General features: G+C 43.7%; 1 protein-coding gene across 4 annotated transcripts in view; it reads right to left on the bottom strand.

Annotated features, from left to right (window-relative positions):
- Window positions 1-4,465: 4,465 nt before the first annotated feature.
- Window positions 4,466-20,339, bottom strand: part of ZSCAN16 (zinc finger and SCAN domain containing 16) — a 41,575-nt gene continuing 25,701 nt past the window's right edge. The window contains exons 1-4 of one of the 4 annotated variants that reach the window (XM_040457035.1): window positions 14,868-14,956; window positions 14,065-14,696; window positions 12,679-12,817; window positions 4,466-5,116 (exon numbers count right to left, since the gene is read on the bottom strand). In XM_040457035.1, the coding sequence (XP_040312969.1) occupies window positions 4,596-5,116; window positions 12,679-12,817; window positions 14,065-14,451 (1,047 nt within the window). In that variant the 5' untranslated portion in view covers window positions 14,452-14,696; window positions 14,868-14,956 and the 3' untranslated portion in view covers window positions 4,466-4,595. The other 3 variants (XR_005785133.1, XM_040457034.1, XM_040457037.1) reach the window with 3 other exon arrangements.

The following is a 20,339-nucleotide window of genomic DNA, read 5'->3' as shown; positions in this document are numbered from 1 at the left end:
AAAATACTTGATCTATACTGAGATTATACAAAATTTAAAATGCTAAAAGTAGATCCACATATCCAAATATACTTTAAATATATCTAAAGGTTTTCCAATAACTGAATTATGTTTTAAAATTTAATTAAAATCAAATAAAATTAAGATTGCGTTCCTTAGTTGCATAGCATATGCACTTGGTGGCTACTACAGCGGACAGTGAAGATCTCAATCAGAAAGTCTACTCATGATAGGCCAGGGGGTAAAGGAGAGGGTAGCACCACACGTATGCCAGGGAGGGAAGTGTGCATTCTTAAATGCAGTGTAAGCTCTTTACGCAAGTCACACTGGAGGGCAGATTCCTCTGGTCCTCAACACTGAGGTATGGCTTTCTAACGCAGACTAATTCTTTAGCATGATTGCTGTTTAGATTTTAGGTTCTGCGGGAATCAATTTTTTAGGGGTGGGAAAAGGGTCTAGCAAGCTGGTCACATGTACCATCTCTAAGTAGAATCTTACTGTGTCTGATTAAGAACAGTCCTGGAAATCAGATTATTTTCCTACAGATCCGCTGTTCTCAACTGGGGGCAATCTGACCCCTCAAGGGGGCATTTGCTCACCCACCTATGTTTTTTTTTGCTTGTCACAAGTAGGGGGTGCTAGTAGCATCCTGTGGGTGGAAGCCAGGGAAAATCCTACAGTGCAGGGGACAGGGTACCACAGGGAACGGTCTTGCTGAAAATATCAATACAAACCTGAGAAACCTTGCTCTAGAGAATCTGGGTAAGAAAGACTGAGAACCTTAGTATAAGCAACTCTCTTGTGGGATCAGTAACGGGAGAGCAGCTTGTTTTGTTCAAGTATTTCAAACTTTCTAGTTGTGTTTTCATTATTGGACTTTCTGATTATAGATAATTTCATGCTCAGGAAGAGAATGGAGACCTGGTCGATAAATGGTATGCACTGTGCTCCTAAGACTCAATGTACCTTCGTATGGCTTGTATCGTACCACCCAGGCTCAAATGTGACCAATGCCAGTATTAGATTACTCGCCACTCTCTTGTTCCTATCACCATCTCCTATTTGATATTTGTTCTTTTCCCTACACCCTTGCTCCTTTTTATTCTCTTCCTTCCATCCCTCTCCCTGATCTTATTTCTCCCTTTTCACTGATGCCCATCCATTCCTCCTGGAACCCCACCTCCCCTGCACTTGTCCATTTCCTCCCCTCAAAGCTGCTGGCTCCTCATTCAAAATCCCGTTCACCACCACCCCCATCTGTGGCTGAGAGAGCTGCCCCCCCCCCACCTCTGTTTAGGGGCCTTGGACAATCACAGCTGTCTTGTCAGTTCACAAAAGCTTCAGACTACAATCCTCACCACTTTCAAAAAAAAAAAAAACACCCTATAAACAAAATAAAATACAATCATTCTCTCTTGAAAAAGATGGGAGGAGCAACGCACATGCTTCTGAGGTAACCAAGAACCTGGGCTCCTCTAGATCAGGTGCTGCGCATGGAGGGTGGCGGGTGGCTCCACAGGGACCCAGTGGTTCTGATTAGTGTCTAGCAGGTAACTTCTCTTCTGCTAACTTTGGGCTTGAACACAGCTCTTCTTCCAACTGGTTGCACCCTCACCATCTGTCTCTTCAGGCTTCTGCACACTTACTGGGACAATGCGTTTCTTCATGGTACCAGCAACTCAGATCTCCTCTAACTTCACGCTCCTGTGCCTTATGCCTGGGTTATCCCAGGTTCTGCTGGCCTTTCTTCTCTTGCTGCAGCACTGTAGGCTGTCTCTGGCCCCTTACATTTGTCTCTCCTGGACTCTTATGGTCCCTCTGTCAGTATCAGGTGGTGGACACTGCAGTGGCAATTTGGAATCAACACCAAACCTAGAAAAGGGTAGCATGGTGTCAGTGCTCCAAACTAGTCTTCACTCAGCCTTTAAAGGTATCCAACTCTAAGACTAGGACAATTCTTTGTACTAACAGGTATTCACAACTATCTGAATAGAATGTTCTAGCATACAGAGGATAAAGGAAAACCAGTCTGTCATGTCTTTACCAACTTTTTTTTTTTTAATTTTTTTTTTTCAACGTTTATTTTTGGGACAGAGAGAGACAGAGCATGAACGGGGGAGGGGCAGAGAGAGAGGGAGACACAGAATCGGAAACAGGCTCCAGGCTCCGAGCCATCAGCCCAGAGCCTGACGCGGGGCTCGAACTCACGGACCGTAAGATCGTGACCTGGCTGAAGTCGGACGCTTAACCGACTGCGCCACCCAGGCGCCCCAATGTCTTTACCAACTTTAAGAGCCCTAATGGTGTGGCAGCCAGGATCATCTTTCTTCCCACTGCAGAAGCCTCTCTAAATTCAAGGTCAGGATCTGCCGACAACTCCCGTGCACGTGTCTCAGCAAGACAAAAGGTAAAGGGGGAAGCTTCACTCAGTAAGCATTTAACTTTATTTTCAAAATAAGACATTTTTAATACTAGAGATTTAATGCTTTACTTTTCTCTTAGGACCATTAAAAAAATCTTTTGTTTCAAATGCCTAAAATATTGCCCAGATAATTATTATAAAAACAAGTAGGAGTGTGAAGCTTGAGGTTTTAAAATTTTCTACCAAGTATGTTCAAAAGACGTAAAAGCCCAGTTTATCTTTATGGAGCTACAAGGAATGGCCTAAGATTCATCTCCCAGTGGGAGTAGAGACCCAAAACTGACTGTGGTGGTTTAACTAGTCGAGCACAATACAAAAGCAAGGATGTCTGACTATTGTCTTCAGGAAGAGATTCGGTCACTGCCTGGTTGTTCTGGGAAGGCTATTCCTAAACCCAGTGGGCATGGCAGTTGAATGGTGTAACTCTGAATGCGCTGGGCCTCTGGCCACAATTTCTGTCATTAAAATTCTCAAATTAGGGATGTAAAACTGTTCCAAGTACATGAACTGCTAATATATTTCCAAGCCAGAAAGAAAAACATTGATTATAATTTAGCCTTTTTAGATTAGGTTACTGTATTTACTTTAATAGTCTTCAATCCTCCAATTTTGCTAAGGCTGAAAAGGTGCTATAAAGCTATTACTAAATTACTTTCTTAGGGTGTTTGCATTCTATCTGTTGCTATTGCAGCCTCCTCAGGTATCTCTTTTACTACCTTCCTGAACTCAAGAATCACAGGACGTCAAAGCTGGAAGATACCTTGCCAGTGATTGATTAGGACAGCAATGTCCTTTAGAACTTTCTGCAGATAAAAATGGTCTATATCTGTGTTGTCCAATCCAGGTGCTACTAGCCACACGTGGCTGTGGAGTACTTAAAATGTCACTAACGAACAGAACTTTCTATTTTATTTCGGTTAATTTAAGCTTATACAGCCATGTGTGGGTGACTGGCTACTATACTGGACAATACAGTTCTGGACCGATCCCTCCCATGTCCTTCAGCTTACAGTGACGGGACACTCAGGAGCGATTTATCCACATTGTAGATGCCCAATACACCATCACCCCCTCCTTCCCAACAGCTCCTACTCATCACTGAACTGCTTTCCTCTCCACCGGAATGTCTTCCTTAGCCTGCTGTCTTTGCTGACGGTTTCCTCTTTTTCAGCAATGGCAAACAAATTCCACAAAATGACTGTACTCCCTACTTTAAGATAAAAGCGAGATTAATATTTAGGCCATTCTAGCAGTAGTGGTGGAAAACAAATAGTATTGTTTTAGTTGTTAATTTCAAAAGCAGCTTTAACACAATGTATCTGGTAGGTTTCTGCTGTGTCATCTGCATGCTATGGAATGGGAAACGAAGGCAGAGAAAAACGTGAGTGTTTAGGGGCACACGAGAGGCTCAGTCGGCTGAGTGTGTGGTTCTTGATTCCGGCTCAGGTCGTGATCTCATGGTTCATGAGTTCGAGTCCTACGTCGGGCTCTGCACTGACAGCACAGAACCTGCTTGGGAGTCTCTCTCTCTGCGCCTTCACACTTGTGTGCACCTGCTTGGGATCTCTGTTTCTCTCAAAGTAAATAAACTGAAAAGAAAGTGGGGGGCGCCTGGGTGGCGCAGTCGGTTAAGCGGCCGACTTCGGCTCAGGTCATGATCTCGCGGTCCGTGAGTTCGAGCCCCGCGTCGGGCTCTGTGCTGACAGCTCAGAGCCTGGAGCCTGTTTCCACTTCTGTGTCTCCCTCTCTCTGACCCTCCCCTGTTCATGCTCTGTCTCTCTCTGTCTCAAAAATAAGTAAAAACATTAAAAAAAAAAATAATAAAAAAAAAAAAAAAGAAAGTGAATGTTTGCCCAAAGTTGTACACTGAATGGTCAAGTAACAAGGAGAGCTGAGAAGTAGCATTCGCTGCCTTTCCACCAAGAACATGGCTATTTGGGGCTGCAAGTCAGCAGTATGTCAACAGACAAGGCTTTCTGAAGTAACTCTTAACTCTTCCCAAGAGACTGAACTAATTTAGAAATAAAAGGAAACTTTCTCAGGTAGATTCTCTGGTGCCGGAGAAATGTTTTAATGACTGAAGCTTTGCCTGCATTCAGGTTACTCAGTGTCTAAGGCGGATTCTCTGGGAACCAATGAGGCCTGAGGAGCTAAGAACTGTTGCTTCACCATCTTAGTAGAGCTTATTGGCTGTATGAATTCTCTGATGTCTGATAAGGGCCGAACTCACGCGGAAGGGCCTCCCGCACTCCTCACATTCATAGGGTTTTTCACCCGTGTGGATTCTCTGGTGCTGAATAAGACCTGTGCGCCCACTAAAATCTTTCCCGCATTCTTCACATTTATAAGGTTTCACTCCAGTGTGTACTCTGTGATGTCCGAGGAGATGGGAGCGCTGAATGAAGGCCTTCCCACATTCGTCGCACTTGTAGGGTTTCTCTCCAGTGTGAGTCCTCCTGTGTTTGCTGAGGTCTGAGCTGTGACTGAAACTCTTCCCGCAGTCCTCACACGTGTAGCGCCTTCTTTCCCTCTGCGGCCACTCCACTCTGCCCTTGCTTTCAGTAGCATCTCTGGGTTCAGGAGGCAGAGGAATGTCTTTGTTAAGTCCGTCATTTACCTCGCCAAGGAACTGTGTGTCCTTGGGCGTATCTTCCTTCTGGGACAACACTTCATTCTTAGTGCTGGTTTCATCACCTGTAACCAAACACAAAGGTGTCCTAATCTAAGTTTGAGAAAGAACACATGAACGCTCTAAATGTGTTATAAAAGTCACATACAATGCACAAACCAGAGATTTGGCACCATCAAATCATACCGACGATATAAGGAAGAAATTAAGAGGCGAGCAGGGAAGCCAGTGGCAGGGTTATTTGGGAAGAGATTAAGAAGAGAGAAGGCAGTGATGTGGATTGAAGGGTCACCTGGCAATCTCGTGCACAGGCAGAGTGCTGAGCGGTAAATGAGGACTACTGATATGCTGGGGATAACGAAGACGGACAGCCAGGGGGTCAGAGAACAGACGGGGAGGGAGCTGAGAGTTTGGGAGAAACACGTCAGGGCCTGAAACATAGGTGGTTAAGTGGGAGAAGATAGTGGGATTAGGGATCTGAACTGAATGTAGTGAGTAGGAACCATCAGAGAAAGGAACCGTATGAAGGATAATAATCAGTTAAAAGCAGGTTGAAAGCATGCAGGGCAGGATAAATAGAGGAAGTGACAATGGATGGTCTGGTGTGTGTCCACACTCTGATCTCCAGTGCCAGCCCTGAAACGTGATTTGCATCAGAATCACATGGATGGTTTCTTAAACCAGAATACTAGGCTTCCCACTCAGCTTTGATAAAGCTGGAGTAGAGCTCAAAAATTTGCATTTCTAACAAGTTTCCTGGTGGGAGAGATACTACGGATTCAGGGACCACATTTTGAGAACCAAGGGCGTAGGTATTTTTCAAGGTCCAACTCAAATCCTCTCTCCTCCAGGAAGTCTTCCCTAAATCTCCCAAATTGGCTCTTTTCCCTCTTCCTGATCACTATGTCCTCAACCTCATGCTTTGCATACAATAGTACACAACAGCAAGTACTCAGTAAATATTTGAGTTGAACTTTGTAAGAAAATAGCTGTTTTGATGATTTGGAGGGGGTAGAAAGTGTCACCTATTCAGTCACGCTGTGACTACCATCTCAATGAACCTAGGAATCCTAACAGTGCAGCTGTCATTTAGTTAGTCCTCAGGGGCTCACTTGGCCTGAAGGAAGCAGCAGCAAGAGCTCCCTGGGCATCTCAGTGCCTGGGTAGGGCTGGAACCTCTGGCTCACTGATGCCAAGCCACAAAGCCCACTCTTCACTGTCCTCACCGTGTCCCCCTTGCTCCCAATCGTCCTCAGATCTGTCCCTCCTGAAAAATCACTTTTTAAAACCAGGCAGTAGACTTTCTCAAAGTTTGGATATTTGCTCGAAGATGATACTGTTTTGGAATGTAAATGCCATGTTATCCTTGGCTAGAAATTACAAGGACTAAATTAGAACCAGAGGATCAAGATTCCAGTCCTGGAACTGATCAATGTTTAAATTCTGGCAGGTGATAACTATTTTGGTTTCCTTCTCACCTCTGTGCCTTCTTTACCCATTGTTTGATCAGATGAGGGAAGATAGGATGAAGCATGTGTAAAAGTATAACGTGTGACAGAAGTATTGCTAGGTTAGCAGGCTAAGCGTGATCAAGCAAATCATGGAAATCAGAGACACCTCCTACCATGAAAAGAAGTATTCTGAAACATCAGCATTAGCCTCAACAGCTTCTTTACATATAGCTGTCATCAGGGGCTGGCTTTCCCGGGGCTTACTGATGAATATTAACAACAACAAAAGACAGAGTTTGCCCTAAATAGTCAGTTCACCATCTTCAGTGTAATCTACCAGTCCTCAGGATAAGTCTCTCCCCCACAGCTTTGGGAGAAATCCAGAGAAAAATTTCATCAGGACTTCAAAAGGTTTTTTTGTCTTTTTTTTTTAATACAAGGTCAGCTTTTTTTTGGTCAGCAACTGAAATTATAATCCTCTCCCTTAGATCTGCAACTGAACAATATAAAGAATATCATATGGACATTGTCAAATGTGAGTTTTTTCATCTCATGGACCTCAGTCTACTTCTTGGTCAGCTGGAATTCAGGGTCTTGTTTATGTATCTCTACTAAGTGTTAGTCTCAGGCTAATACGATTCCAAGAGACCTTTTTTCAGAACGGACAAAATGAAAAATACTGGGTTCTGACATCTGCCAGGGCTGTCCTTCCAATGTTATTTTGGCATGTGTAATACCTAGAGTCCCTATCAGTTACAATTTGAGATTCACCCAGCCCTGCTGGTCACTGAGAGGAGATGTCCACAAAGCTCATTTGATCACCATGCGTACAGCTTGCTTGACAGTCTGGGGAGAAAGAACAAGGTGAAATGCTGAGTGAAACTGGAACAAACTGTCATTTCTTGCTAATGGAGAGTCAGTGCTGTAAGTTAATAGCATGCCCAGTACTTCAAAATGAAATACTTTAAAAATGTGTTACAAAGAGTGGCACCTGGGTGGCTCAGTCGGTTAAGTGTCCCACTTCAGCTCAGGTCACGATCTCACAGTTCATGGGTTCAAGCCCCACGTCGGGCCTGTGCTGACAGCCTGGAGCCTGGAGCCCGCTTTGGATTCTGTGTCTCCCTCTCTGTCGACCCCTCTCCTGCTCACGCTCTGTTTCTCTCAAAAATAAATAAACATTAAAAAAAAGTCTCTCTGTTTAACAATAAATTATTTTTATTTTTTTAATTTTTTTTTTAACCTTTATTTATTTTTGAGACAGAGAGAGACAGAGCATTAACGGGGGAGGGGCAGAGAGAGAGGGAGACACAGAATCGGAAACAGGCTCCAGGCTCTGAGCCATCAGCCCAGAGCCCGACGCGGGGCTCGAACTCACAGACCGCGAGATCGTGACCTGAGCTGAAGTCGGACGCTTAACCGACTGAGCCACCCAGGCGCCCTATCAATAAATTATTTTTAAAAGATAGTGGCTTTTGGGTATGTTATTGTGATGACTTTTAACAACCATTCTGGACCAGCAGGCAGGAGGACCAGCCTCTGACTATAATCTCAGCTCTGCCTATAACTCTGGAGACTCAGACAAGTTACAACCATCGTGGTGTATTTCTTCACCAGTAAAATGAGGATTTGGACCAGATGTTACATGCTTTTAATAAAGTTGAAGACATGTCTTAAAATGTATTATGATTTCTGCAGGGTTTTTTTTTGTTTTGTTTTGGTGGGTTTTGTTAGTTTTTTGCTTCTCAGTTTTGGGGAGTGTGGTGGTGGGGACACAGATAAAAATTGTATATGGCCCTTGGTGCTGTATCTTAGAAAAAAAAGTCCTACTTACACTGTTCAGTGCAGACAGAGAGGATTCTGCAAGAATTCTCAGACCTCATAGAATAGCTAGATTTCATAAAGCACCTTTCAATAGATTATATTAAGGGAAGACAATTTCTATTTTCCCTTGACCAGTTATTTTGATAGTAGCACGTATGTAAGCCTCTACAATTTTTGGTTTAGGAACTGTATTTTTCTGAATTTATAACACGTAGAGTGAAAGTAGTCCAGAGATATCATTAAAAAAACAAAGAAAGACCGACCATCTAGAACTTAAAGTTTTGCAGACTATCCATCATAAGCAATAATTCTGTGTTCTATACTGAGAATTTAGCATGTTGACGTTAAAATATTCTTGTGACCTATCTGTTAAATTTGTTTTGAAGATTTTAAAAAATGTTTTTTAATTTATTTTGAGAGAGAGAGAGGGAGGGAGGGAGGGAGAAAGGAGTGGGGGAGGGGCAGAGAGAAGGAGAGAATCCCAAGCAGGCTCCTTGCTGTCAGTGCAGAGCCCAACGCTCTCACCATGAGATCCTGACCTGAGCTGAAGTTGGATGCTTAACTGACTGAGCCACCCAGGCACACCAGTTCTTTTTTTTTTTTTCCCCCCTAATTTATTTACTTATTTAGGGAGAGAGAGAGAGGGAATCCCAAGCATGATCCATGCTGTCAGTTCAGAGCCTGACTCGGGCCTCGATCCCACAAACTGTGAAAGCATGACCTGAGATGAAATCCAGAGTCAGGAGCTTAACCCACAGAGCCACCCAGGTGCCCTCTTACCAGTTCTTATCTTGTGTCTCAGCACTGGCTACAGCTGGCTGAAGCTCCTGTTGTCCAGTGACGCCACCCTCTTCTGTGTCTCTTACTTTTCTGACAGTCCCTGATCTGTCTCCTTTACAGAATCCTCTTCCTGCACCCCAAATTCACATGGTGGCATGCCTCAAAAATTTACATGTGCCTCTCTTCTCTTCACTTGGTACGTTCTTCTTGGTCAATTTCATCTACAGCCACGTCTTCTATCATCTACTCAGGGGCAATTCCCAAATCTCTTTTCTCCTCCCACATCTTCCTCCTGTATCTAGAATCATATTTTAAATTGTACTGCCTACAGAATTGTATTTGGATGTTTCAGAGACAGCAAATTCGTATGTATAAAAACGGAACCTACTCTAAATCTTCACACATAGATACATCCACCTTCTGATTTTTCTCTCACTCACTGACACCATTATCTGCCAGCTGCCCAAGTCGTAAACTTTGGTTTTATTATAACAGTCCCCCACCACCAATATCCAGTCAGATATGTTCACTAATAAATGAATAATATGGATCTCTTGAATTTCCTCCTTCCTCTCTCCAGCCTTCGTCTACCATGCTCTATATCTGAAAGTGGTCTCCCCTCACCCTGCCCTGTGTTTATATCTTTTCTCCTTACTATAGTTGTGCGCTCGTTCACTTACAGGCTTTGGAAAATAGAGAATATGTCACTTGTGATTTCATTAGCTTCAAATAATCTTTGACCACATTTGGAGATATCATTCCAATGTTTTCCTTTGTAACTTTAAAAAAAAAGTAGAGGGGCGCCTGGGTGGCGCAGTCGGTTAAGCGTCCGACTTCAGCCAGGTCACGATCAGGTGGTCTGGGAGTTCGAGCCCCGCGTCAGGCTCTGGGCTGATGGCTCAGAGCCTGGAGCCTGTTTCCGATTCTGTGTCTCCCTCTCTCTCTGCCCCTCCCCCGTTCATGCTCTGTCTCTCTCTGTCCCAAAAATAAATAAACGTTGAAAAAAAAATTCAAAAAAAAAAAAAAAAAAGTAGAATCACTGATAGTGATTTTTAAAAACTCAAATCTGAGGCGCCTGGGTGGCTCAGTTGGTTAAGCATCCGACTTCAGCTCAGGTCATGATCTCACGGTTTGGGAGTCTGAGCCCCGCGTCAGGCTCTGTGCTGATAGCTTGGAGCCTGGAGCCTGCCTCGGATTCTGTGTCTCCTCTCTCTGCCCCTCCCCAACTGGTGCTCTGTCTAGGTCTCTCAAAAAATAAATAAATGTAAAAAAAAAAAAAAATTAAAAATAAATAAATAAATGAAAACTCAAATCTGTGTCACCCACTTCTCTACTTAATGTAACAGACCTCCATCTCTGACAGGATGAAGTTCTGTTCCTCAGCATGGTATCCAGGAACTTTCACCATTGGCCTTGCACTTTTCCCTTTACAAAATTCTCTTCATCAAAATCAAAAACACCTCACAGCAACTGTTGTTCTTAGAATGCTGCTTTCATGCTGCTTCCCCACCCCCCACACTGTTCCCTCTGCCTGGGATGCTTCCCTTCCCACCCATGTGACCATCTCAGCTCAAGCAAACCCACTCTGATACTCCTGCAGGCCAACCACAGGGACAGCTGTCCTGTTTTGGGCAGGTTATAGCATAATTGCTCACTTCTCTGTTTCTTGAAGAGGAGTCTCACCCTTGTATTCCTAACATCCAGCATGGCCCCTGGCATATCGCAGCTGCTCAACAACGTTTATAAAAGAAGAATGAACAGAAGAGGAAGTCTTGGTCTCCCCTTCAAAGCTAACCAGTATCCAACAATACACTCGAAAGCACTAAGAGACTCTTTTAGGTTATACATAATTGAATGCCATCTTTCCAGGTATCAGCTAGAAAGATCTTCACTTAAAATCATTTTTCAGATTAGACAAATCACCTGGCAGGGAGCCTAGAGAATGAGAAAACCATACTGGTAAAATTTATAGCAGCAAGAATGAATCCATAACAGACTGGAGTATAAATACTGCCCCAGGTGGGAAGAGGCTCTTGAGAAAGGACAGAGAGCATTGAAAAAAAAAAAAAACAACAACAACAACAACTCCAGTGTTTGGGCAAAACTAGGATTTAAAGTTTGTTTACTTTTGGGTGCCAGGGAGGCTCAGTCGGTTGAGCGTCTCTTTTTTTTTTTTTATTTTAATTTTTTTTTTTTAACGTTTATTTATTTTAGACACAGAGACAGAGCATGAACAGGGGGAGGGTCAGAGAGAGAGGGAGACACAGAATCAGAAGCAGGCTCCAGGTTCTGAGCTGTCAGCACAGAGCCTGATGCGGGGCTTGAACTCACGGACCGGGAGATCACGACCTGAGCCGAAGTCGGACGCTTAACCGACTGAGCCACCCAGGCACCCGGAGTGTCTGACTCTTGATTTCAGCTCAGGTCATGATCTCACGGTCCCTGGGTCTGAGCCGCACATTGGGTTCCATGCTGACAGTGCAGATCTTGCTTGGGATTCTGTCTCCTTCTCTCTCTGCTCCTCCCCCACTTGCTCAATGCTCCCTTTCTCAAAATGAATAAATAAACTTAAAAAAAAAAAGTAATTAAGGGGCACCTGGGTGGCTCAGTCGGTTGAGTGTCCGACTTCGGCTCAGGTCATGATCTTGCGGTCCATGAGTTCGAGCCCCGCGTCGGGCTCTGTGCTGACGGCTCGGAGCCTGGAGCCTGCCTCAAATTCTGTGTCTGCCTCTCTCTCAGCCCCTCCCCCACTCATGCTCTGTCTCTGTCAAAAATAAATAAAAACATTAAAAATAAACATAGGAGGAAGAGATGCCAATAGTACACATGCACACAGAAAAAGCCACATCAAGACACAGCAAGTCTGTGAGTCAAGGAGGGAGGCCTCACCAGAAACCAGGCCCGCTGACACCTTGATCTTGGACTTCCAGAACGGTGAGAAAATAAATTTCTGTGTGTAAGTCACACAGAAATGGTGGTATTCTGTTTCAGGAGCCCTACTAGACTAATACAGAGTGTCATACAAATTCTCCTGCTCAAAATGTAAATTTAAGAGAATTCAGAACTAGAATAACAACAGATATTTAACATAATATTTACTATTAAAGCGTTTATTTTAAGAGAGAGAGAGAGAGAGAGAGAGAGAGCGCGAGAGCGTGAGCGAGCATGAGCATGGGACAGGGGCAGAGAGAGAGAGAATCCCAAACAGGCTCTGAGCCCTGAGCAGTGCTTGATCCCATGAACTATGAGATCATGACCTGAGCTAAAATCAAGAGTTGGACGCTTAACTGACCTAGCCACCCAGGTGCCCCAGAAATGTAAGGTGTTATTAACTTGAGTGAGTATTTAAATTCCATCCCCCATCCACTGGGCCAAGTAGCAGCTTTTAAGTGTAATGAAAAAGTAAATTTTCATAATTCTTTCCACGATAAGGCAACACTAGGAAGGGCGGTAAAATCTTCCAGAGTGAAGTGGAGGATAAACAGGAAAACTCGAAAAGGAGAAGATCAGAGTGAGAAAGTTCCTGTCCAACACAAGGAACCACATCTTCCCTCACATAAAGTCTTGCTCCTTACCATTCCTCTGGGGATCCCCAGATTCCTGTTCCTCCTGGATCTTCTCGGGATGGAGCCGGACAGTCAGTGACTCATGGGGCCTTCCCAAGGGGGCCAACTTGTCCAAGAGCGTGTCCTGTCTTTCTGAATTGGCTGGGACCTGGAGACAATGAAACATTGACTGGGCTGGTAAAAGGCAGATTTTGTGAAAGAACTTAAAGACCTTTAGAGAAAAGATCAAAAGAAGCATTTGCCAGGGACAGGAACACAAAAGGGAAAAATTCTCATTCAATTGCAAATGGCAACAAATGACTAATCTCTGTACTTCAGGCCACTGGAGAGGGAAATTCTCACAAGGACCCGCAGAAGTGCAGGATCACAATCTTGGGATTTGGAGAGAATCTTAAAAATTATCTAGCCCAACTTCCACCAAACAGGGGCACTTCTCTAACTCCTTTGTCCAATATGATAGCCACAAGCGCAACGTGCTTACTGAGCACTTGAAATGTAGTTAGCAGGAACTGAGATATGCAAAGGGTAAAATACACAATGAATTTTGAAAGTAATACAAAAAAGAATGTAAAATAGCTCATTTTTTATAGTATCTACATGATTACTTTGGGATAAGTATATATATTATTAAATATAAGATTATATGTATGTAAAAATGTATATATATGTGTGTGTATACATATATACACACACACACACACACACACACATATATATATATGTATACACACACACACATATACATATACACGGTTTTTTAGTATTTATTTTTGAGAAAGAGACAGTGTGAGCCGGGGAGGGGCAGAGAGACGGAGACAGAATCTGAAGCAGGCTCCGATGCTCTAAGTCACCAACCAGGTTATTATGACCTGAGCCAAAGTCGGATGCTTAACTGACTGAGCCACCCGGCATCCCGCTTTGGGTTAAATATATTTAATTTCACTTGGTTTCATTTTTTAAAATGTAGCTACTAGAAAACTTTAACTACACATGTGGCTCACAGTATAATTCTATTGGGCAGTGCTGTTCTGTAACATTCTTGACATCTACTTGAACCCACCTTAACTATTTTCCTAGGAGAAGAGAGGGTTTTCTCATTTTTTAAAAAAATTTATTACCAGGTAGCCCATTTCTTAATAGTTAGCTGTGAATTTTGGAGACTTCTTTACCTCTGATACCTATTTGCCTTTCGAACTGATTCGGAATCCGGCCCCAGCGTCTTTACTGAACTACACTTGAGTTATTCGACATCGGCAGCCAGGTCCCTCCCTAAGCCTTGCTCTCCTCTAGGATAACATATGCAATACCTTCAGGTGTCCTTTCCCATGCCTTTTCTGCTTTGGCTCGGTCCATACACCCTCATCTCTCACAGCCTGGGCACTGTCCCCTTCCCACCTGCTTCTGAGGCTCATCCAGCTCTCTCTCCAGGTCCTCCAGCACGCTCACCGCCTCCTCCCCAGTGTTTGGATGGTGCGCCTGCACCCACTGCTGCAGGTCCCTGGGAAGAATGCTCAGGAACTGCTCCAGCACCAGCAGGTCCAAAATCTGCTCCTTGGTGTGGCGCTCCGGCCTCAGCCACCGGCGGCACAGCTCCCACAGCCGGGTGAGAGCCTCCCTGGGCCCGGGTGCATCCCGATAGCAGAGCCTCCTGAAGTGCTGCCGGAACGCTTCCCTCTTGCGGGGGCTGTAGTTTTGTGGGCCGGGGTCCCGTCCCCGGTAACGGTCTTCTGCCTTCACTACCCCAAGTCCTCTTTGTCCCTCGGGTCCCAGGGCTGCGGCCATTCTGGGCTGTGCCGGAGGATAATCGTCTCTGGGGCGGATTCAAGGCCGGCCTCTGGGAAGCTTGTTTCGGAGAGAAAGTTGGAGGCGGAGAGACGACGGAAAGTGCAGCGAGCGCAAAGCCACGCTACCCCGGGCGGCCGGCGCCCTCGAAGGCTGCGCGGACGCGCACCGAGCGGGGCTGTGCTCTCTCCGGGGCTCCGGGGCAGCGGACGCCGCTTACGCAGCCCGGAGCCACAGGTGCTCACCTGCACGAAGGTGGCGCTGCTCACCGGGTTGCGTACAGGTTCCCCGGGAGCACGCACGGCGGCTGCACAGGCCGCCGCGAAACACACGCCGCTCGGGGCTCCACGGCTGTGGGGACCCGCCCGCCCCCGGCCCCTTCCCCGCACAGGACCCAGGAGCCAGGGCGGACTCACCTCGCCCGCGCACACGCACAGGGACCACCACCGCGATCTCCGGGCGGCCCGGAACAAAGGCTGGAACCCGGCCGGCCAATGGCGTCGGCCACGGGCACTTCCGGCCGCTCTAGGCTGCCTTGCCTCTGTGGCGGCGGCCGCACCTCCCGGCCCGCCTTCCGGGGAGGACCTGGCGGACCAGCGGGCCCTGGGCGGGGCCCGCGGCGCGTCCTGCCAGTGCTTTTTAGGTTCACTTATTAAATACGTGGTATGAAAAAACAATGCATTCACATCGTTCAGTATTTAAGAAGAGTGTTCTCCAGCATTTAGTTTGGCAGTGTTTTTCGGGACACGCACACGGGTGGGTAGACGCATCCGGCAGGTGCATGTTCCCCTCGCTTGTCTCCTCCTACCAACTAATACTGGAGATTGTTCATAAAGGGCTTCCTGCAGCCTCCGGCTTGCTTTTTGCCCTGCCCTGCCCTGCCCTGCCCTCCCCTTTTTTCCTCCTCTATTTAAGCAATTGCATTGTACTCAATTGGTCGTATGTGCCGTCGTTTATTAATAATTACCCCGTTGATAGTCATGCAGGTTGTTTCCAATCTTTTCTTTTACAAACGCTGCTGCAATAAGTTACTGTAAACATACTTCTGTCTCATGTGTAAGGTTATTTCCATAGTATATATTCCTAGAAGTAGAATTAGTGGAGTATAGAGGAAGGGTATTCGTACTTTTGTAACTGGTAACATTACCAGTCATGAAACCTACTAGAGATGTTCTGGTTTACCTATATTTGGCCATATAATCTTGTAAAATATTTCGATGTTTGCTAATCTCTTGGGTTAGAAATGCATCGTCGTTGGGTTTTTTTTTTCCCCCCTCTTTCCCTTTCTTATACAAACCCTGATCATTCACCTACTATGCCTGGCACTGTTCTGGAAGCTGTAACTATAACAGAAGATAAGGCCCTTGCCTTCATGGATTTTATAATTTAGTGTCTGTGTGCTTGTACATATGAGGTAGGGAGGCAGACAATAAAAAAAATGAGAAAAACGTATAGTGTATTAGATGGTGGATGTTACTGCCAAGCAGAAAATAAAGGAAATATGAAGTTTGGAGGGAGAAACAAGTAATGCAATTTTAAGTAGGGTGGACATGGAGGACCTCACTAGTACATTGGCATTTAAGCAAAGATTGAGGGAGATGGGTGAGTGTGTCATCAGGGTAAATTTGTTTCAGGGAGAGGATAGCAAATGCTCAGGCTGGAGTGGAGTGTGTTTGAAATATTCTAGGCACAGGGAGGAGGCTTATGTGTCCAAAACTAAGGGAAGAAAAGGGTGTTGGGAGTAGAGAGAGGGAGAGAAATGAGGGTCTTGGGTGAGTTCAAGGATCTTGCTTTTTACTCTTGGGAAGCCATTCAGAATTTCTGAGAAGAGGAGTAACATGTTCAGATACAGTTACTGAAAAGACTACCGTGTTAAAAATAAACTTGTAAGTGAAGGGGATTGGACGAGGGCAGAAGCAGGGAGATCCGTTCAAAAGTTATTACTACCTTGGAGTGGGGATGGTTCTGAGCATGGCATAAAACCCTAAAGACATATAACTGAAAACTCATAAAGGAAAAGACGAATGTAACTGGCGATGTTAAAATTTGCAATTTCAAATGAAGAAAATAAAAACTAAGCCAGAGTAACATATGCCAGCCATCTAAAAGACACAGGACTGATTTTCCTAAAACACACAGACCTCTTACACACACACACACACACACACACACACACACACACACACACACACACACACAGAAAAATATCAACAAGCCAATAGAAAAATTGGCAAACTTAAGTAGACATTTATAGAACACAAATATTAATAGACAATAATATGAAAAGGAGCTCAAGTTCACAAAGAATTTAAATTAAAACAATAACAAACTTTTCTTAAATTGTTCAAATTACTAAAGACAGAAAGATTAGTCATATTCAGTATTGGAAAGTATGTGAAAATATAGGCATTCTTACTTTGTATATTTTTGGAAAGCAAGACTTTTTAAAATTACTACGTCCATACCTCCTGATGCAGCAACTGAGTTTCTTGGAATTATTCATGTAGAAATATTTACACAAATGTTCAAATATACACTAAGAAACATTGTTTATTTGAAGTGGGAAACCCAAATGTCCACATTTGGGAATTTAAATTTTAATATGCCCAATCTTTTTAAAGGCTAAAAACTCAAAGATACCAAAGGCATATTGAGTAAAAAAAGTAAGTTACAAAACAGTATATAATACTATTTTTACAGAATAATTGTGTTCTGTGATTATCACTTCAGGTAAACTTACAGGGAACCTGATTTTATACATTATATATTGCTGTAAAATGTAACTTTTTTATTAAAAATTTTTAAATTATATTTTATTAAACATTTTTTTAATGTTTATTTATTTTTGAGAGAATGAGAGAGACAGCGTGAGCAAGGGAGGGGCAGAGAGAGAGGGAGACACAGAATCCGAAGCAGGGTCCAGGCTCTGAGCTGTCAGCACAGGACTCGAATTCATGAACTGGGAGATCATGACCTGAGCTGAAGTCAGAGGCTTAACTGACTGAGCCACCCAGGTGCCCCAAAATGTAACATTTTAACAAAAGATTTTATCTTTAAGTAATCTCTACACCCAACATGGGGCTTGAACTCATGACCCTGAGATCAAGAGTTGTAGCTCCACCAACAAAGCCAGGCAGGCATCCCTGTAAACTGTAACTTTCTACACAAACTTACTACTGCTGGTGTAACCAGGAAAGAATTATTTTAAAACATCATTCGTTCTTCACAACCTACAACTTTCCTGTTTGGGGAATGTCACCGATATCCCTTTTCTCTATGAAATTCTTTGGCTGGCAGGTCATCTGGCAAAAGGGTGTAATTCCTTTAAGATGAAGAACAGAGCCAATTTCCCTTTGCTTTGAAGGCAGATACAAGTGATGAAATACACCAGGGTGGGACATTTAGGAGATGCAGAAATGAGCAAATTCAAACTACAGAGGAAGCTCCACTATCCCCTGCTGCCCCCTTCAGTGAGTTTCTCCCTCCTTATCTAATGTATCAAATTCTCTCACTGGGTTCCAAACACAAACCCTGCTTCAGGTCCTGAACTTTTTTTTTTTTTAAACTTCTATCTTCCAAATTTACCACCGCACCTCCCCCGTCCCCCGAAAAAAAAAAACACCTCACAAAAACACTAGTAGATGGTTTTTTATTTTTTTTTTATTTAAAAAATTTTTTTTTTCAACGTTTATTTATTTTTGGGACAGAGAGAGACAGAGCATGAACGGGGGAGGGGCAGAGAGAGAGGGAGACACAGAATCGGAAACAGGCTCCAGGCTCCGAGCCATCAGCCCAGAGCCTGACGCGGGGCTCGAACTCACGGACCGCGAGATCGTGACCTGGCTGAAGTCGGACGCTTAACCGACTGCGCCACCCAGGCGCCCCAGTAGATGGTTTTTTAAAAAATATTTTATTTATTATTTAATTAAATGTTTTTATTTAGTTTTGAGAGAAACAGAGAAAGCGAGCAGGGAGGGGCAGGGAGACAGAGGATCCGAAGCTGGCTCTGAGCTGACGGGAGAGAGCCCAATGCAGGGCTCGAACCCACGTACGGTGAGATCATGAGCTGAGACAAAGTTGGATGCTTAACAACTGAGCCACCCAGGTGCCCCACAAGTACACTATTTCAAAATAACAGTATTTTATGGGTGTATATTTTCACTTGTTTTCATTATTTAAAAAGGGAGAAAATAAATGAACAAAATGATGTGGTAAAGAAAGAATTCTTGAGACATCTTCTGCACAAACAGGTGGTTTTATTATAGCACCGAGACTGGACCTGTGGGCAGGAAGAGCCACACGGGGATTGTGAAGACAGACTGATTATCTACTTGGGAGTTCGGGGAGGTAAAGACAAAGGAAGTTTCCAAAGGGATTTTCATATATTAAAGAAGACTCAAAGGATCCAGCAGGTCAAGTTTTTCCCTCTAGTGAGAGGCATTAACATTGAAACAGTAGGGAGTTCCTGGAGAAACGTTACACCCTGCCTGCCTCAACTATTTGTCAATGGCTGCAGGCTATAAGGAAATTTAATTTTATCTACGTTTCCTCTTTGCCTTTGTTCCTCACATCACTGAGCATTCAAGGAATTAGAAAAAGAAACCCCCAAGTAAAAGTTTAGAAAAATAAAAAGAATTAGAAAATAGAAAAAGTGACATTAATAGATCCAAAAATTAACTATTTTTAAGTAAGCCCATTAAAAACAAAAAACCTATAGTAAATCCAATTGAGACAAAAAAAATTTAAAAATTGTAAATGACTTGGGGCGCCTGGGTGGCGCAGTCGGTTAAGCGTCCGACTTCAGCCAGGTCGCGATCTCGCGGTCCGTGAGTTCGAGCCCCGCGTCGGGCTCTGGGCTGATGGCTCAGAGCCTGGAGCCTGTTTCCGATTCTGTGTCTCCCTCTCTCTCTGCTCCTCCCCCGTTCATGCTCTGTCTCTCTCTGTCCCAAAAATAAATAAAACGTGAAAAAAAATTAAAAAAAAAATTGTAAATGACAAATAGCAGATGAAGAAGAAAGTATGCTATCAAAATTTTAAAAATCTTAATGATGGGGATTTTCTGGGAAAGAACTTTTAGTTCCAAAATTTATTCAAGAAGAAAAATCAGGGTGCCTGGGTAGCTGCTAGTTAAGCATCCGACTCTTGATTTCGACTCAGGTCATGATCTCACAGTTCTTGAGTTCAAGCCCTGAATCAGGCTCTGTGCTGACAGTGTGGAGCCTGCTTGGCATTCTCAGTCTCTCTCTCTCTCTCTCAAAATAAATAAACTTAAAAAAAAAAAGTAGTGGAAAAATCTAGGAGCACCTTGTTGGCTCAGTCAGTGGAGCATATGACTCTTGATCTCAGCGATGCAGTTTTGAGCCCCACGGTGGGTGTAGGGATTACTTAAAAAAAAAAAAAAGTAGAAAAACCTAAATAAACCAATCCTAAAGGAAATGATTGAAAAAGCTACCAAAGAATCATCTCCAGAAAGGCTGAATTCTGTAATATTTTAATTTTTAAAAAGTATTTACCACATGTGTATGATGAATTCTAATGTTTTCATCTGGAATATACAGAGTAGAAAGGTGAGAATCACTTCCTTTTCATGACCTAAATACACTGTTGATATTTTGTTATTTCCAATTTTTAATATTTTAAGACTGTTTTACATATTATATTTTAAAAATACTTGTATAGGCTGTTTAACATTTAAACATAATAAAAACTTTTCATTTTATTATAAGCCCTTCGTAAGAATAAATCCTATCTACATACTGTTTAAGATAATAAATTGTACCTTACAGAAGAGTTGGGATGCTGACATGAGATACAAGATGCTGGACACAACTGGTGTTCCAACAAATAACAGCCATGATTGTCACAGTTTGCAAAGGACTTTTCATTTT

This window comes from Herpailurus yagouaroundi, unplaced genomic scaffold (genome assembly GCF_014898765.1).
Source record: "Herpailurus yagouaroundi ecotype Mexico unplaced genomic scaffold, PumYag 219, whole genome shotgun sequence".
NCBI lineage: Eukaryota > Metazoa > Chordata > Mammalia > Carnivora > Felidae > Herpailurus > Herpailurus yagouaroundi.
This window is presented reverse-complemented; position numbering and strand designations above follow the sequence as displayed.